Source organism: Bos grunniens, chromosome 3 (assembly GCF_055505025.1).
Source record: "Bos grunniens cultivar Pamir isolate PY7600 chromosome 3, Bosgru_T2T1.0, whole genome shotgun sequence".
Taxonomy (NCBI): domain Eukaryota; kingdom Metazoa; phylum Chordata; class Mammalia; order Artiodactyla; family Bovidae; genus Bos; species Bos grunniens.
This window is the reverse complement of record NC_141167.1, coordinates 16,006,325-16,022,996: the sequence shown is the minus strand read 5'-3', so window position 1 is coordinate 16,022,996 and position 16,672 is coordinate 16,006,325. Positions and strand designations below refer to the sequence as shown.

General features: G+C 55.4%; 1 protein-coding gene across 9 annotated transcripts in view; it reads right to left on the bottom strand.

The window, feature by feature from the left end:
• The window catches only part of KCNQ4 (potassium voltage-gated channel subfamily Q member 4), a 58,885-nt gene that overhangs the window by 14,691 nt on the left and 27,522 nt on the right, over positions 1-16,672 (bottom strand). For 3 of the 9 annotated variants that reach the window (XM_086381401.1, XM_086381426.1, XM_086381437.1), the window contains exons 2-9: positions 12,931-13,021; positions 12,102-12,228; positions 11,700-11,875; positions 10,693-10,818; positions 10,217-10,327; positions 9,946-10,041; positions 6,724-6,812; positions 4,902-5,063 (exon numbers count right to left, since the gene is read on the bottom strand). In XM_086381401.1, coding sequence (XP_086237527.1) covers positions 4,902-5,063; positions 6,724-6,812; positions 9,946-10,041; positions 10,217-10,327; positions 10,693-10,818; positions 11,700-11,875; positions 12,102-12,228; positions 12,931-13,021 — 978 coding nt within the window. Of the gene's footprint in view, positions 1-392; positions 2,232-4,484; positions 4,530-4,901; positions 5,064-6,723; positions 6,813-9,945; positions 10,042-10,216; positions 10,328-10,692; positions 10,819-11,425; positions 11,609-11,699; positions 11,876-12,101; positions 12,229-12,930; positions 13,022-16,672 lie in introns of those variants that run through there. The other 6 variants (XM_086381472.1, XM_086381447.1, XM_086381417.1 and 3 more) reach the window with 6 other exon arrangements.

Here is a 16,672-nt window from a genome sequence, read left to right as displayed (position 1 = left end):
TTCCAGTTACCACCCCTATTTTACAGATATGGAAGGGGGTGCCTAAGCTTCCAAGGTCACAGAGCTTCTCTGCATGGAACAAGGACTGGAACCCAGTTTTCTGTGACTTCAGAAGCTGTGTTCTTTCTCTGGGAGGAGCCAACAGGAGAGGGTCTCTGGCAGTAATTCTCAGCTGGGGGTTATTTTGCTCACTAGCGGACATTTTGCTTTTGAACTGTGGTGTTGGAGAAGACTCTTGAGAGTCCCTTGGACTGCAAGGAGATCCAACTGGTCCATTCTAAAGGAGATCAGTCCTGGGTGTTCTTTGGAAAGACTGATGCTGAAGCTGAAGCTCCAATACTTTGGCCACCTGATGCGAAGAGCTGACTCATTGGAAAAGACTCTGATGCTGGGAGGGATTGGGGGCAGGAGGAGAAGGGGACGATAGAGGCTGAGATGGCTGGATGGCATCACCGACTCGATGGACGTGAGTTTGAGTGCACTCCACGAGTTGGTGATGGACAGGGAGGCCTGGTGTGCTGCAATTCATGGGGTCGCAAAGAGTCGGACACAACTGAGCGACTGAACTGAACTGAGGGGACATTTGGCTGGAGACATTTTTGGTTGTCTCCCTGAGGCAGGGAGGGAGGTGCTCCTAGCATCTAGGTAGAGGCCAAGGATGCTGAACAATGCATGGGACAGCCTCGAACAATAAGGAATTTTCTGGCCCAAAACATCAGTGGTGCCAGTGATTTCAGCACCATTGGTGGCTGGAGGACAGGTGTGTGAATTTAACTGGGGCATCCCTGTAAGAGAGGGCAAGCTCAGGGCACATGCTGCCTTCTGACTGCTTGGCTGGACCCAACCCCTGTGCTCACTTCCACAGGGATTTCTTTAAGCAGTCCATCTGCCTGCCAAACACCAGGCTCACAGAGGGTCTGAGGCAGCCTACCTGTTCTGATGCTGAATGTAGCCTCTCTCTTCGAGACTGTGGAAACAGCCCTGGCCTTGCCCTTCCTGCCCATCACACCCACAGAGCCCAAGGAATCTTGCAAAGGGGGACAGCTGACCCAGAGTTTCCTCGGCTTTACCCCCCAACGTGTTCCCTCCAGCAGTGGTTTCCAAGCGCATACCATAACAGTAAATTGCGTGAGGCCAACATTTATCTGGCACTTCCTCTGAGCCAGGCACAGTTTGAGTGGAAACAGATCCTGGTATCACCCTCATTTTACATCTGAGGAAGTGGAGGCACAGAAGGCTTGCACCCAAGGCCCCCAGCCAGATTCAGAACGGAGCCACATTTCTAAGAAACTCTGCTTCTGGGTCGAGCAGCGAGGAGCTCTGTCCCCCCTCTCCTCCTCCTGCCCCAGCCCCCTCCCCCGCCTCAATCCACAAGGCTGCCAAGGCACTTTGGGATGCGCAGGACTCTTAAGCCCCAGCTGCCAGGCAGTGCCAACAGAATGAGGTTCTCACAGGGCTTCTGTGACCCAGCTTTAGCTCCCGACCTCCACGACGGGCTGCAACAGCCAAGCTCTCTCACCTCCTCCCCTTGGTGTTCGCCACCCTCTGCTTCCTCCTTGAGTTGTGTTGCTCACACCACATGGCAGTTACTCCTTGCAACTCTCTTGGCACCATGTTTTATTCATCACTATGTTCCTAGTGCAGGGCCTGGCACAGGGCAGGTACCAAGGAATGTAGTGGTGAGGCGGCTAAAGAACTGGGCTCTGGAGTTGGTGAAGGAGGCACCAACCCCAGCCCCTTCGGGCATCTGCTAGGACCTCAGTGGGCAGTATGAAGCCAGGAAGCTAAAGGCCTGGAAAAAGTCAGAGTGGGAAGGACCCTCTGAGAGCCTCTAGTTCAATCTGCCCATTCCACAGATAGGAAACTGAGGTCCACAGAAGGAAAGCAATCTGGCCAAGATTACATGAGGCTGGGGTGGGGGAGCATCAGCAGCAGAGCCAGAACTCATCCCAAGGCTCCTGTAGGTGTCCCTCCTGACAGACTGGGGACCAAGCCCAGGTCCCCAGACCTGGCAGAAGCATCCCCAGGAAGGCGAGGGGCTCATCAGGGCCCCAAGGCAGACGGCAGGCGGCAGGCACATGCACCTTGTCCTTGGCCCATCCTGTCTCCCTCTCCAGCCCCAGAACTGGGTGGGGCAAGGAGAAGCGGGACAGGAGGAGCAGGCGAGGGGGTACCTCGGTCTCCAGCTGGCGTGGATCCGAAAGAAACTCCGTTTATTACTAAACATCTGGCTGGAAAGTGGAGAACAAGACACAACAGAGGTTAGTGGGAAGGAGGCAGGTGGGCGGAGCATGGGGAGCTGCCAGGATGGGGCCAGCCTCCTGTGGCTGGTAGGAGAGAAGGACCCCCCCGACTCAAATCATCCTCTAGCCCACATGCCTAGAAGGCAGAGGTTCTCCAGCTTTGCATAAGGATCTCATGGGGAGCATGTTAAATATGCAGAATTCCATGCCTCTTTTCTAGAGATGCTCATTCCGTGGCTTGGGGAGAGGTCCAGGTATCTCTGCATGATGAACAGATGTCCCATGGGATGCCGACACAGAAAGTTGGGGACCATGCTCTGAAAACCACTGTCTTAGCGTCTCATCGCAAAACCCACAGAGAGAGGTGCTGGCTCTGGCACAGCCACCCCTCAGGAAGTCCTTGTCATCCTGGGAACATGCTCAGCCTGGATCCATCCACAAGCACCACTAAGGCTGTGGCCAACCAGGTGTGTGTGTGTATGTGTGTGTGTGTGTGTTTAGGGGGTGGAGTCTTGGGCACCCAGCCCACAGGGCCCAGACAGCCAAGATTAAGGATCTGGCCGTTTGGTCTGCTGCCTGATCTCCTAGGGGGCTTCCCAGGTGGTGCTAGTGGTAAAGAACCCACCTGCCAATAGAGGAGACATAAGAGACGTGGGTTCGATCCCTAGGTCAGGAAGATTCTCCTGGGGGCAGGCATGGCAACCCACTCCAATATTCTTGCCTGGAGAATCCCATGGACAGAGGAGCCTAGCGGGCTATACTCCATGGGGTTGCAAAGAGTTGGGCACGACTGAAGTGACTTAGCACACACACACTAATCTCCTAGAAGTCACTGTTTGGCCCCCTGGGGTCTGGGGAATAAGGAGTACTCCACCACCATCACCAGGAGCCCTAGCCACACAGACACTGCAGGGCAGACACGCACAGGCTGGGAGTTAGTGATGGCCGAGCCCTCAGTGGTCATCTGTTCCTAGGCCTTGTGGGGCTCAGAGACCCAAAGCAGCTGTGGGAGGTGGTACAGATGCTGGGGTCCAGGATAATTTCCATTTCCGGTACCTTCCTACTCAGGCAAAGTGAGACCAGAGTGAACTGAAGCTGCAAAGAGCCCTGGCTCAGGCTGTGGGCAGGGTTGCTCAAATGCCAAAACTTCTGAGCTTCTGCCTGTCTGCTGTGGTTGGGTCGGGGCAAGGATAACACTGTGGGACATTCAGATAGTGACAGACAATATTCATGGGCTGCACCGTGGACCCTGGTCCAGGGACCTCCAGCCTGGCCTGGCCAATCACACGTCCCCTCCTCCCAGAGACCTAGGGGGTCTCCCTCTTCACTCACTTCTTATTCAGCCCCTGGCCAGAACTGCCCTCACTGAGACCGGGAAAGGAATTCTGCTCCCTGCAATCTCTGCACCAGAACCCCCTCTTCCCTGTTCCCTGAGCCTTTTCAGCCCAGAAATCCAGATCAGCCCCTGAGCAGCCTTCACACTGCTAATTTTCTGCCCAGAACCCTGAGGCTCAGAGTGGCTTGATGACTTTCTCAAGGACACACAGCACCAAGCAGCAGAGGCTTTCATAGCGTCTCCTTCTGATCCCCAAGTAGTTCACCTCTGTTCCCCTCCCTTGTTCTGAGCCTGGGGCTCAGAATCACACCTGAGGCTCAAGGCCCAAATGTCCACCTGACTGATTCAGGGGTGAATGCAAAGATGAAATAAAACAAACCAATGGGCAGAGGACAGGGGATGATGACGAGAGCGAGTGGGGATTGAACCCTTGGCCTCAAAGCTATACCTCTGTAGGAATAGTCACTTTCCCATATACAGTGAGTTAGTGGGCTTCCCTTATCCAAGTATGCCTGAAATTCCACTATTTATGAACATTTATGTGGGGGTAAGCATTGTTCTTTCTTTGTTCTTTTAAGATGCAAAAGCTCCAGGAGAGGCAGGTCAAGGGGAGAGAGATTGGCAGGACAGCAAAATGTCCTTCCGTGAGAAAGAAAGGCATTGTGGGAGAATCCCAGGAGGAGGCTCTGGGATTAGCAAAGCTGTGGATGAGGCTTGCACAAGACAAGAGCATTAGTCACTGGTTGAGTTTACATAGGCCCTTCAGCAGTTCTTAGTCACAGAGCTCTCTTTCCAGCTGGCATCTCCTTCCCAAGAGGCGAGTTCAGTGTCAAGCCCCTTCTCGAGGAACATGCTGGGGAGGTGGGGCCCCAGCCCTCACACCCCGGGACGGTGCCCACGATTACCTGAGCCGTAAGCACCTGTGGCCAGCGGCCTCCTCCTCTCTCCAGCTTTCCGGGAGGGATGGGGGTGCAGGGATGGAAGAGTGAGGGGGACGTGGAAACAGAGAAAGAAAGAGGACAATGGAATGAATGGAGGAGGTGATGGGAAAGGATGGTGTGGACATCTCCCCGACTCAGGCCCCTGGAGTCCCAGGTGACGAAACGGTGAGTCAACTCTGGCCTTTCCAGAGAGACCGTCGGTCTATACCTGTCAGGCCATCTGATGACAACTGCCCAGGCCTCCTGAAAAGGCCTGGGAGTCCCCAGCACAGGCCCAGACACCCACACAGTGGCTGGAGACAGATCCAAGAGAGGATGAGACAGAGAATGGAAGAGGAGGAGGAGAAGCAAGAGGAGGTGGCAGCCCCGGGGGGCCCCTACCTTTCCCCAGGGCAGAAGGAGGCGCTGCCCGGCCGGTGGCAGGTGGCAACGGGCGGGTAACGGGAGGGCGCTCCGTCGGGTACCGGCGCCCGCCGTACCTCCAGGGGCCGTAGGCCCCCGTTGCGGGCCCGTTGCACGTGCTCAAACAAGAGGGCCAGCTCTCTGCAGGAGAGGGCGCCGTCAGCGGCAGGCAGGGCCCTGGCACCGCCCCCCACCTGAGGACCCTGAGCTCCCGATGGATTCCCCCTGGGCCCAGCCTGTCTGGAGATGCTCAGCGAACACACCAGGCCCGCATAGGCAGGGGTGGGAACGGGAGAGTAGCCTTCCTCTCTCCTTCTCTCTTCTTAGCTCCTGGGAAACCCTCAAGGATGCCCGGTATGATTGTGCTGGATGGGCACCACTAGGGGGCACCCTCCCAAGGGGGAAGGCAGAGACCTCAAATCCACCTCACTGCTCAGCAAGCAGAGTGCCTGCACGCAGAGCCGTGCCCACCTGGAGGCCAGCAGCAGCCCTGAAATCCTGCCCTCCAGATCTGACTGGAGTTTAGGGGAAACTGAGGCTGAGGAGGGAGATTTGATAGGCAGCCCACTTCCTTCTGCAGCCCTCATGCTGGGTTCTCCGAGACTAGATTGAGGGCTCAGCTTCTTTTGAACTCTCCAGGCCATCTCCTGTTTCTCTAACCCAAGAAATAGATCTTGCCTCTCTTTGCCTTCCCATTGCACGGATGAGGAAACTGAGGTCCAGGGAGCAGAAGGACCAGTGGACCCAGAATTGCCCAACCAAGCTCTGACTCTCTTCCCAGAGGACCCAAGACCATCACCCCCAAATCATTCCTTCCCATCACACACATATTTCTAACAAACTAGCCCCTGCCCTACTTCCCAGGGCCTGGCCTTGAGTCCTGAGGACTGCTTCTAGAAAGAAGGGCTCTTTCTATTAATAATCTAACCACCATCCCTGTCTTTGGGGTGGGCGCTTGCCTCTGCCAGGTGGAGAGGTGGGGGAGCCAGTGTGATTCTGGGAGGCCCCCTTCCCAGCCCCTTCTCTCCTGCCCCTCCCCTGGGAAGCCCCCTAAGGCTGAGGAAGCACGGAGGGGGCAGCCAGGTGTACGGGTGAGTGGGATCACGCAACAGCTGCTCTGCGAGAACTAATGAGGTGAAAAAGGCAGCCGCAGAAACGCTGAACACTGCAGCCTGGCCCCACCTCCCTCGCAGCCCTCGGTGCTGAGCCGCTCTCCAAGGTCTTCATTCCCGCCCCAGGGTGTGGCCAGGCACCTGGCCACATGAACCTTGGTGATGCTATTAATGACCTCCTGTGTGGAGCCACCCCATGCAGTCTTACCCCAGCTTGGGCCAGTGGGGTGAACCCACTTCTGGGCCCTAAGGCTGCTGCTGCCTGGTACAGTAAGAGCAGGCATGTGTGGGGTGTTGGGGTGGGTGTTAGTACCTAACTCTGGCACATACATTCTTGCCCACACCACAGTGTCTCTATCTACTCCAAGGGCTAACGCTGACCCCAACTCAGACTGAGGGGAGCGAGCTGGCTGGGCTCTGCCCCAAGGGGCAGCTGCTCTGGGGGAGCTTGTAGACTGCCAGGACCAGGGCTCAGCCCTGAGTCCAATGTCCCCGTCTTCCCTGGCAGAACAGAGTGGGACAGAGGATCCTCCAGGCTCTGGATTACACAGGTTCTGCAGAGCCAGCCCCAGAGGCCCCCATGGGAGCCATCACCCCCTTCCCAGCCTCCAGGACTGTGTCCCAGCCATCTGTCCTCAGGGGCATTACTGCCAGCCACCCACCTCCCTGCCCCCCACGGGAGGGCCTACCTGAAGGACGGGAGGAGGCTATCGTAGTAGTACCAGGTGGCCGTCAGGTAGGCCCGGCTCGCATCGGTGGAGTAGAGGCGCCATGCCGCCTGGTAGTGTGGGAGGAAGCGGAAGGAGGTGGTGGGGGACCCGGCATTGGAGAGGCCTCTCAGCCCCCCAAAGAACCCAGGCCTCAGGCCAGTTGAAGGGTACTCAGAACCAGAGGCTTGTTCCAACTCCACAGCCACCAGCAAGGCCAGAAGGAGGCCTGAGGAGAAAAGACTCCCAAGGTGACATGCAGTCAGCCTCAGAGCCAGAGGCCTTGGACTGTGCTGGGGTTTTGCCATCAGGCAGAAGTGGGTTTCCAATTCCAGCTTTGCCACCTACTTGGGTGGACGATTAAATAAAGCTGCAGAGCCTTAAGTTTCTCATCTGTGAAATGGACACAGTACGACTTGCCTAACAGGGTGGTGGGGGCCTCCCACATGGCGCTCGTGGTAAAGAACCCACCTGCCAATGCAGGAGACATAAGAGGTCAGGAAGATCCCCTGGAGGAGGGCATGGCTACCCACTCCAGTATTTTTGCCTGGAGAATCCCCATGGACAGAGAAGCCTGGCAGGCTACAGTCCACAGGGTCTCAAAGAGTTGGACATGACAGAAGAGACTTAGCATGCATGCAACAAGGCTGTGAGGACTAAATGGGGAAATGTTCGTTAAATGCCAAGCACAGTGCATGGCACGTAGTAGGCACTTAATACCAAGTTTCCCTATTAACCACTCTTGTTATGTCTAGTTCCCACAGCTGATATATATTTATTCATTGTGTATTTGATTAATGTATTTCTCTCTCCTTAGTTTGTAAGCTGTGTCTTGGTCAGCACTGTATCCTCTGGCACATGGTGGGTGCTCTGCAATGTCTGGGGAATGAATACTGACTAAATGAATTATTACTACTAAAAATAACCCTACCCCATTCTTCCCAGCTGCCTGCCACTGCCCATGGGATTGAGGAGGGGAGGAAAGTACATCAACTACCAGCCCCTTAGCATCCATGACGTTGCTGGGTCTCCTCTGCAGCAACAGGGATGAGGGTCAGACAAGAGGAAGGACTACCCCTCTCCCCCCAGGTAAAGAGAAGAGCCAGTAGGGACTTGGGGTGAGTGGGGTGATCAACAACAACAGGTGCTGGGCAGGAGGAAGCAAAACTGGATCCTTCTTAAATGCCTCTTGTCTTTAAGGGCCAGCCCACTGCTGACCTCACTGGCCAGGCACCCTCCTAGGACAGGAATATTTTTACTTCCTGCTTGCCTAGTCCCTTGGATTGGGCTGGGGAGCAGCTGCCAAAGCTGTCTCATTAATTATGGGCACCACAATACCAGCTGTCTCTCGGCACAGCCAGTGCCAGCCACCTGCCCCTACAATGCCCCTTGGAAGGCCAGTTCCCAGGGGACAGCAGCCATTGTGCCCCAAGGGATGCTGAGAAGGCAAAGTTGGGCTGGTGGCTGGAGACAGCAGAGATGGCGGCGGGGGGGGGGGTTGCACCCTGGGGAAGAGAGATAAGGGGATGCTAAGCCAGACCTGAGCTGAGGGGGTCAGAGCAGGAGAGGTGAGCTGTGCCAGTGTTCCTGGAACTATTGGTTTGGCCAAAAAGTTCGTTTGGGTTTTTCTGCACCATTGGCTGGAAACCCCAAATGAACTTTTTGGCCAGCCCGATATTTCTCGCAGGAGTTTCTCTTGCACAAGACTGTTACAGAGTCCCCAAAATTCAGAGCACTTGCCTCAGCCCATGTCCCTCGGGAATGCCTCAGACAGTGGGGGAAACAGCCCACATACTCCTGCTTTTTTCCTACCCCTCTGGGTGTTCCTTCTCTGCCTCCTTGACTGGCTCAGCTCTGCCCTCCCAGTCACTAAATGCTCAGGTTCCTTAAAGCTCAGCTTTAAGGAAAGAAACCATCTTTTCTTCTTTTCTCTGCCTGCTGGGCAAGCACCTCCATGCCCAGGGCTTCATTACCGTCTGCACACAAGGCCTAGCACATTACTCACCAGAGCTGCACACCACTACATCAGCTGCCTCCTCCACAGCCCCACCCACCCACCCAGGGCTCAGAGGCTCTGCAGACTCTTCACGTTCCAGCCAAACTCACTCTTCATGCCCCAAGTCTAGTCAGCCTTTAGTGAGGAGGGGCATCAACCCTCCAGTCAGGCAAGCCAGAAACTAGAAGTCACCCTGACATCTCCCTCTCCCTCACTCCTGATGCCACTAATTTCACCTCCTAAATATGCAGAATCTGCCCATTTCTTTCCATCTCATCTGTTGCTACCCTAGTCCAAGTCACCTGCCACCCCATCTCACCCAGACCATTGCTGGAGTCTCTTCTCTGGTCTCTCCACTCACACAGCTCACCCTCCAATCCACTCAATACTTTTCAAAACACAGATTTGATCATTAACACCCCTTCCTCCTGCTTCATACCTGTCAATGGATCCTCACTGTTCTTAGGAAAATGTTAAATTTCTCTCTCTGACCTCAGATCTGGGCCTCATCCACTGAGCCAAACCCTTCCACTGTACACTCCTACTTGAGCTTTCTGTTCCAGCCTCACTAGATTCTTTCCCGTTCATCAAACACACCTTTCTCCCTTTTACCACAGGACCTTTGCACATGCCATTCCCTTACCTCAAAGGCTCCCTCCTTCACCTCCTCACCTAGCTAACTACCCATCCTCCAGCTCTCTGCTCAAGTGTCAGTTTCCCAGGGCAGTTTCCCTTCGAGGTCAGATCAGGCCAAGCCCCAGCTAAATGCTCTTCAAAGAACCATTTCTTTCCTTCAAGGTGTTTTCTTGGTTTCAGTTATAACATTCATTTGTGGAGATGCTGGTGGGATGAATTAAGGTGTTGGGAGTAGAACAGGCTTCCTGATGACTGCACCGCTGATGGGTGGCAGGACTGGGTCTCCCCCTGGGGCCTAGGATCTCTTGTCCAGTCTCTACTCCACTTCAGGCCGTGCAGAGCTGGGGCTGCAGCTGGGCAGTGGGCCAGCTCTGGCTAGCCATGAACTGGGCACGCAGAAGAGGGAGAAGTTTCTGACAATCTTGGCCAGCCTCCTAGCTCTGTCCTTAACCTGGCATGTGGCTCCAGAAAATTCTCTCTGAGTGGAGTCATAGTTGTGAAGTGGTACACAAGGGTCAGCATACAGATCTGACACACCAGTTCAGTTCAGGGGCTTCCTGGGGCCCCTGTACCTGGATGAGGTTGGCTGCTGGCATCCTCCGCTTCTCAAAGTGCTTCTGTCGGTGCTGCTCCTGCACCTTCAGGGCAAAGCCAGAGCCGAGGATGCCCTAGGGCAATAGGCATGGTTGGAGGTGGGACGGCCAAAGGCTTTAAAGGTACCCCTACTGCTGCCCATCTGAGGTGTCTCCCCCACCCATGCAAATGCTGGACAGGGGCTTAGCAGGCTCTCTCCCCAGGACCCCCTCCCCTAGGCTGGGCCATCCTAAGTGAAGGGGGACTCACAGCAGGCAAGGCAAAGAAGGAGATGCCCAGTAAGGCGAAGCCAGCAGCCAGGACCCTGCCCAGCCACGTGTGTGGTGTCTTGTCACCATAACCGATGGTTGTCAGTGTAATCTGGGGACACAAACAAATTACCTGCAGGGCTGGTCAGGGGGTCCACCCACAGGAGATTCCTGGGGCACAGGGAGGTGGGAGCCTGATCATGAGGGGGGCCACCATGGTTGCCCACAGGAACTGGTCATTAGGACTTGTCACAGGGCCTGGTTCCTAGTCAATAGATTCTCCCCCTCCCCCTTGCTGATGGGGAGAGGGGTAGAGGTCACAAGGGCTTGATGTAGAGAATTAGATGGGGGCACAAGCTGGTCCACTGGGGGAAGCTGAGGGACAACACAAGGGCTGGTCACGGGATTTGGGGTCACAATGATCAGGCCAGGGAGGGTCCCAGGGAGAAGCGCGGCCCTGCACAGACCCTCACGCACCGTCCCCCACCAGAGCGAGTCGGCGTAGGAGGAGAAGTCGGAGTTGGCGTCCTTCTCGGCCAGATACACCAGGAAGGAGGCGAAGATGAGCACCAAGAACCCAATGTACCAGGCGGTGATCAGCTCCTGTGGGGGCAGCAAAGGATGAGACCACCCACCCGGCACAGGTGGGGAGGTTGACAGCTCCCAGAATGGCCTATGGGAGGTGTTCGGAACCGGGTAAGAGTACCCACCTCTCGGAAGTCCCTGGTGGCCGCTCTGCCGGCCTTTGTTTCTCAGTAACTCCCTTCCAGGAGACCCTGCCCGCCTTTCGGGCACAGCTAGGGCCTCACAGAACCTCAGAGCACGCCCCGCCCCGGCCCTGCCCTTGACCCTCCAGCTTCCAGGCTCAGCTCTTTGCCCACCTTGCACTGCCCCCCACTTTCAGGCTTCCATCCGACCCCACTTCCGGTCCCACCGCAGCTCCACCCCCAGACCCCACTCCAGGTCACCACTTCGCTATTAAGCGTAGACCTCTAAACCCAAAAGCTTCTGCCCCTCAGGCCCCGCCTCCTGGCCTGGTCCCGAACGCCCCCTGCCCCCGCCCCTTCCCGGCCCCCCCCCCCCCAGCCTCGGTGGGCTCGCTGGCGCTGGATTCCTTCAATTCAGTTCAGTTCAGTCGCGCTGGGTCCCTGCTGCGCTAAGTCGCTTCAGTCGTGTCTGACTCTTTGCGACCCCATAGACGGCAGCTTACCAGGCTCCCCCGTCCCTGGGATTCTCCAGGCAAGAATACTGGAGTGGGTTGCCATTTCCTTCTCCAATTCATGAAAGTGAAAAGTGAAAGTGAAGTCGCTCAGTCGTGTCCGACTCTTAGCGACCCCATGGATTGCGGCCCACCAGGCTCCTCGGTTCATCGCCCCTAAATCCCCAACTCCGCCCCCGGCTCCGCCAGGCCCCGCCCCCTACCGCTCCAGCTCCGCCCCGGACACGCCCCTCTCCCTCACCCCTCCATCCCTGGCAGGCCTCACCTTGCTGTGCGCGTAGACGACCGAGCCCAGCAGCTTCCAGGTGCCGCCGCGGCGGTCCATGCGTACCATGCGCAGGATCTGCAGGAAGCGCATGCTGCGCAGCGCGGACGTGGCAAAGATGTTGCCCTGCGTGCCCGCGGCGATGACGGCCACCGAGGCCACGAACACGATGAAGTCTGCAGAGGCGGGGAGTGGGGCGAGGTCACGGCCAGCGCCAGAAAGCCCACCTACCCCGTGCCTGGACCCAAGGCTGGGGGTGGGGGGTGGGGGTTGTTCCTGGGGCCCGAGGGGGCGCCTGGGAAGGTCCGTTGAGTCTGTGTCACTAGCCAGGGTCCTGGGGTCAGGGTGTCAACCCTACGGTTTGGGGTCAAAGATCAGGTGCGGGAGGGATAGGACCATTACCGATGACACAGAAGGGTTTTCTGGCAAAGCGGAAGCGGCCCTGCCATCCTCGGTAGCGGCAGCAGCATCCAGCAGACCAGACGCGGATGATGTACTCCAGACCAAACACCACGATCATCACGAATTCCTGTGGGACCAGGGGCCTGAGTTCTGGTCCCCACTATTCAGGCCCCGGGCCTAGATTACACAGCACCCAGCCCGGAGTCCCTGAGTTAGGGATGTTAGAATTTCCTCAGCCTGCCTCTCCTGGAGGTTCATTCGCCTGGATGGACCTGGGGAGGCTTCCGGAAGGCAAGTGGCTTCTTCCATATCTTCCAGAGAGACTGAAAATTCAAGTCTGTCCCCTGTTGCTGCGTCCATGAACTGTCTGAGTTTTTCTGCTCCTCATCCTCCCCTCCCCCTCCCAGCCATCTCAGCCTCTGTAACCCTGACCAGGTGACACAAGGGGTGTTTTTCGGTCACAGTGCCCCTCTGAAGTGCTTCTGTTTAGGGGTTAAAACCAGATCCCATAGGGGTGGTATTAGCAGCTTTGATCCTGAGGAGTGGGCCTCCTCTCCCCTTCTCTGGGCCCATCATAAGCCCTAGTATAGAGACAGGAGCTCTCCCAACACCTGCTTTAAAGCAGGGGAGCCCTGTGGGCTTTTATGGCAACCCATAAAGCCCTCTGGGCTTTTATGAAGCCCAGAGAAGTACAGCCACCATGTCAGGGAACACAGCACAGACAGCCACTCTCTGAGATATGCTATGTGAAGCCTCACTTGACCTTCACCCTCAGCCCAGAGGTGCTACCCACACACAACCTCCCTCAGACCCAGACTCCAGCACTCACTAAGATGAGGAGAAACTCGTTGGCAAATTCCTGGTGCTCCTGGATAGTGGACAGCACAGACAGCACCAGGCAGCTGAAGACCAGCAAAAATCTACAATAGCAGCATGAAGGAGAGGGTTAGATGCTGGATGGACAGGGCAGCTGAGGAGCCTCTGGCAAGGGGTTGCAGAGGAGGAGAAGGAGGAGGAAGGGAAGAAGGAAGAAGAGGAGGGGGAGGAAGAGGAAGGGGAGAGGAGGGAAGAATTACTGGGGAGTAATCTGGAAAGTGGACTAAGAATCAGAGTTCCCTGGAGTTGTGGCTCTGTGCTGCACCTCAAAGGGAAAAGCCTCCGAGCTCCAGGTGGCTGGGCTCACAGAAAACTTACAATCCTCTCAATTGCCCCTGATGCCACCCACAGCTCCCAGAGGTGGACACTGAGCTGTGGCGGGCAGGTCTGTCTGGGCTGGCCGAGAGAGGAACCCAGGAACCCCCCTTCCTTATTAAGCATAGCTTCATCTGCAGAATGAAGACAACTGCTTCTGCCTTTGCGGGTTCTTATGAAATTAAATACTGAGACAGCTATGGAAGGAAAGGGCATCAGGGAAGACAGATAGGGAAGGGAGGATGCAGAGGGGGAGAGGGTGTTGGGAGGGCAATCGGGCACCAGGGGGCCATGCCATCGAGGCCTGGAACTCCCCACAGGGCAGTGGGAAGCTACTGAGTGGCCCAGAACCAGACATTTAGAAATGGAAGGAACTTTAGAATCCAGCTCATCTGATTCATGATGAGCTCACGAATTAACCTCAATTGCACACATGAGGAAACTGAGGCTCAGAGTGGGAAAGGGAGTCACCCAAGGTCACCAGGATATCCAGGACAGAGATGAGATGATAGTCAGAGTTCCTAACTTCCCAGTGGATAGGAAGAGGGGAAAGGACAGAGGAGTGAATATGTGAGGCAAGATAGGACGTGGGGGCACAGGCTGCAGGTGCAGCAAAGGGCAACGAGGCTGGTCTCCCGGAAGCACTCCTCCTTTTGATGGGGGTGTCACACCTGGAAGAGACTCCTGAGGGAATGTGTTTCTCTGGAACGCATTGACCCACAGCCTGCCCGAAATGCTCCCAGAGTGCCCCAACCTGGGACTGCTGCCACTGCACTCTGCCTGAAACGCCTCACCATCAGAGCCTGAGGAAACGCTCCCCTCGAGCTCCCCTCGACCTCCCCTCACCCCAATGCTCCTGCTGGGGGAGCCCCCATCCCACCGTCAGCTCAGAACACCCCCTCCCTGTGCTTGCCTCCCAATCACTGTCTGCGTGTGTGCGTGTAAAGTCACTTCAGTCGTGTCTGACTCTTTGCAACCCCATGGACTGTAGCCTGCCAGGCTCCTCTGTCCATGGGATTCTCCAGGCAAGAATACAGAGTGGGTTGCCGTGCCCTCCTTCAGGGGATCTTCCCAACCCAGGGATCGAACCCACGTCTCTTATGTCTCCTGCACTGGCAGGCAGGTTCTTCACCACTAGCGCCAGCTGGGAAGCCCCAGGTCACAGTCAACAGCATTTTATTTGTGTTCCTGTTTCATCAGCATTTGCCTGCAATGAAGGAGACCAGGGTTTGAAATCTGGGTCGGGAAGATCCCCTGGAGAAGGAAATGGCAACCCACTCCAGTACTCTTGCCTGAAAAATTCTCTGGGTGGAGGAGCCTGGTAGGCTATGGTCCATGGGGTCGCAAAGAGTCAGACATGCCTGAGTGACTTCACTTTACTTTTTCATCACAGCAGGAGCGTGGGCTCCGAGTCAGAGACTCAGGTTCAAATTCCAGTCCTACAGTGTGTGACCCTGAGAAAGTCACCTTTTCTGAGGCAGTCTCATCATCTGTGAAGTCAGGGCAGATGGGGTGGGGTGCAGAGACATAGGAAGGGCAGGGCTCCACCTGGCCCACTTACCCCTCCCTGGACGGGGCTCCCAGCCTGCCCAGCACCTACCCGGGCAGGAGGTAGGTGGCAGATGTCAGTAAAGGGTTTTGGATGAATGAGTGAGGAAGAGGCCTCCTTGGCCAGTTCCAGGCAGGAGCTGAGTCAGCGAAGACGTAAGGCACAGGGAGAGGTTGGGGAGAGCACCAGCTCCTCGTGTTCAATAATTAACCACAGAAAATGCAGGTGAACCCAGTGGCGCATCCACCGGGAATGGGCTCAGGGGCAGAAGGGTCCTCCGTAAGTCACCCTATCCCATCCCCTCCTCTGGGAAGGGGTGCAGCCAAATCTTAATGGGCTTTCACCCCAGCCCTGGACAGAAATCCTTCAGTTACATCGCTCGGCTGACCTCAGAACCTCAGGTAGTAAACAGGTCATGTGTGGGGCTTCACACTGAGTGTTTCAGTAGTTTTTTTTTTTTTCTCAACATTATGTTTTCAATGTCGAGAGTTACACATCTCTAAAATGTCCACTTCACAATAGGTTAAGTGAAAAAAGCAGATTATAAAACCTTAAAGCAATGTGATTCCAACTTTTTAAGTATAGATGTTTTTTATATATTAATACAAACCAAGAGTCAGCAGGGCTGGTCTCCGGATGGCAAAATTAAGAGTGATTTGGTTTTTGTTTTGCTTTCTGCTTATCTTCATTTCCTGATATTTTTAAAGAATAAACATGACTGTTCAGGTAACAAATTAATATCAGTTTTAAAATGCAGCAACCTCCCTTGTGATTCAGTGGCTAAGACTCTGCGCTCCCAATGCAAGGGGGCCTGGGTTTAATCCCTGTAGGGGCACTAGATCCCACCTGCTATAACTGAGAGTTCACATGCCACCACTAAGACCTGACTCAGCCAAATAAATAAGAAAATAAAAACAAATATTAAATATTTCATTCATTTCCTTAAACATACCAACGGGGGAAGGAGAGAACCCTTTAAATTCTGTCCCCACCCCTTTACCACAACAGCCCTGGCCATTTAGCAGGTGTGGGGGTGTGGCAGCCTCTCCCCCGAGTCCAGCTCGCCTGCCAACAGCCTGCTCAGCGTCTCTTCTCTGATGTCTAGAGGCTTTTCAAACCCAACATAATGTCCAAAAACAAACTCTCAATTTGCCCTAAAATCTCCCCATCTCAGGAATGGCACCATCTCCCATCTAGGGGCTCAGGCCACCGATCTAAGGGCAATCCTTGACTCTTCCTTTCCCTCACCCTCCATATCCCATCCTGTAGCAATTTCTATTGGCTCTAACTACAGAGTTGTAGCCCTGGACTCACTAACCCCCATCATCTCACCCTTGACAGGTCTCCCTGTCTCCACTCTGGCCCAACTGGAATCCTCTTCAGAGCAATCAGTATGATTTTCCTACAAAGCAAAGCCGGAAACTAGAACTCTCCTCAGAACTCTCCCCTGACTTCCCGTGGCACTTAGAGGGCTACAGTCACATTCCTCAGCGTGTCCAGCAAGACTCTGCGAGATCCGGTCCCACCCGGCCCTTGAACTTGATCTGCCTCTCTCCAGTTCCTCCATCAGGCGCTCTACCTCCCTGCCATTCCTGGAACACATCAAATGTTTTTCCACCTCCAGGCTTTGCACTTGCTCTGCTATTTCCTCTGCCTATTTATTGCTCCCATTCTCATGTAGATCTCTACTCAAACCTCTCCTCCTTGGAGAGGTCTTCTCCAACTACACCCTCCCCAGAGTAGTGGCCCCATCCCCCCTCTCTCTCACCTGACTCTGCTTTATTTATTTTTTCATAGACTGAATAAATGCACAGCAGAAAGTCAGCTTAAA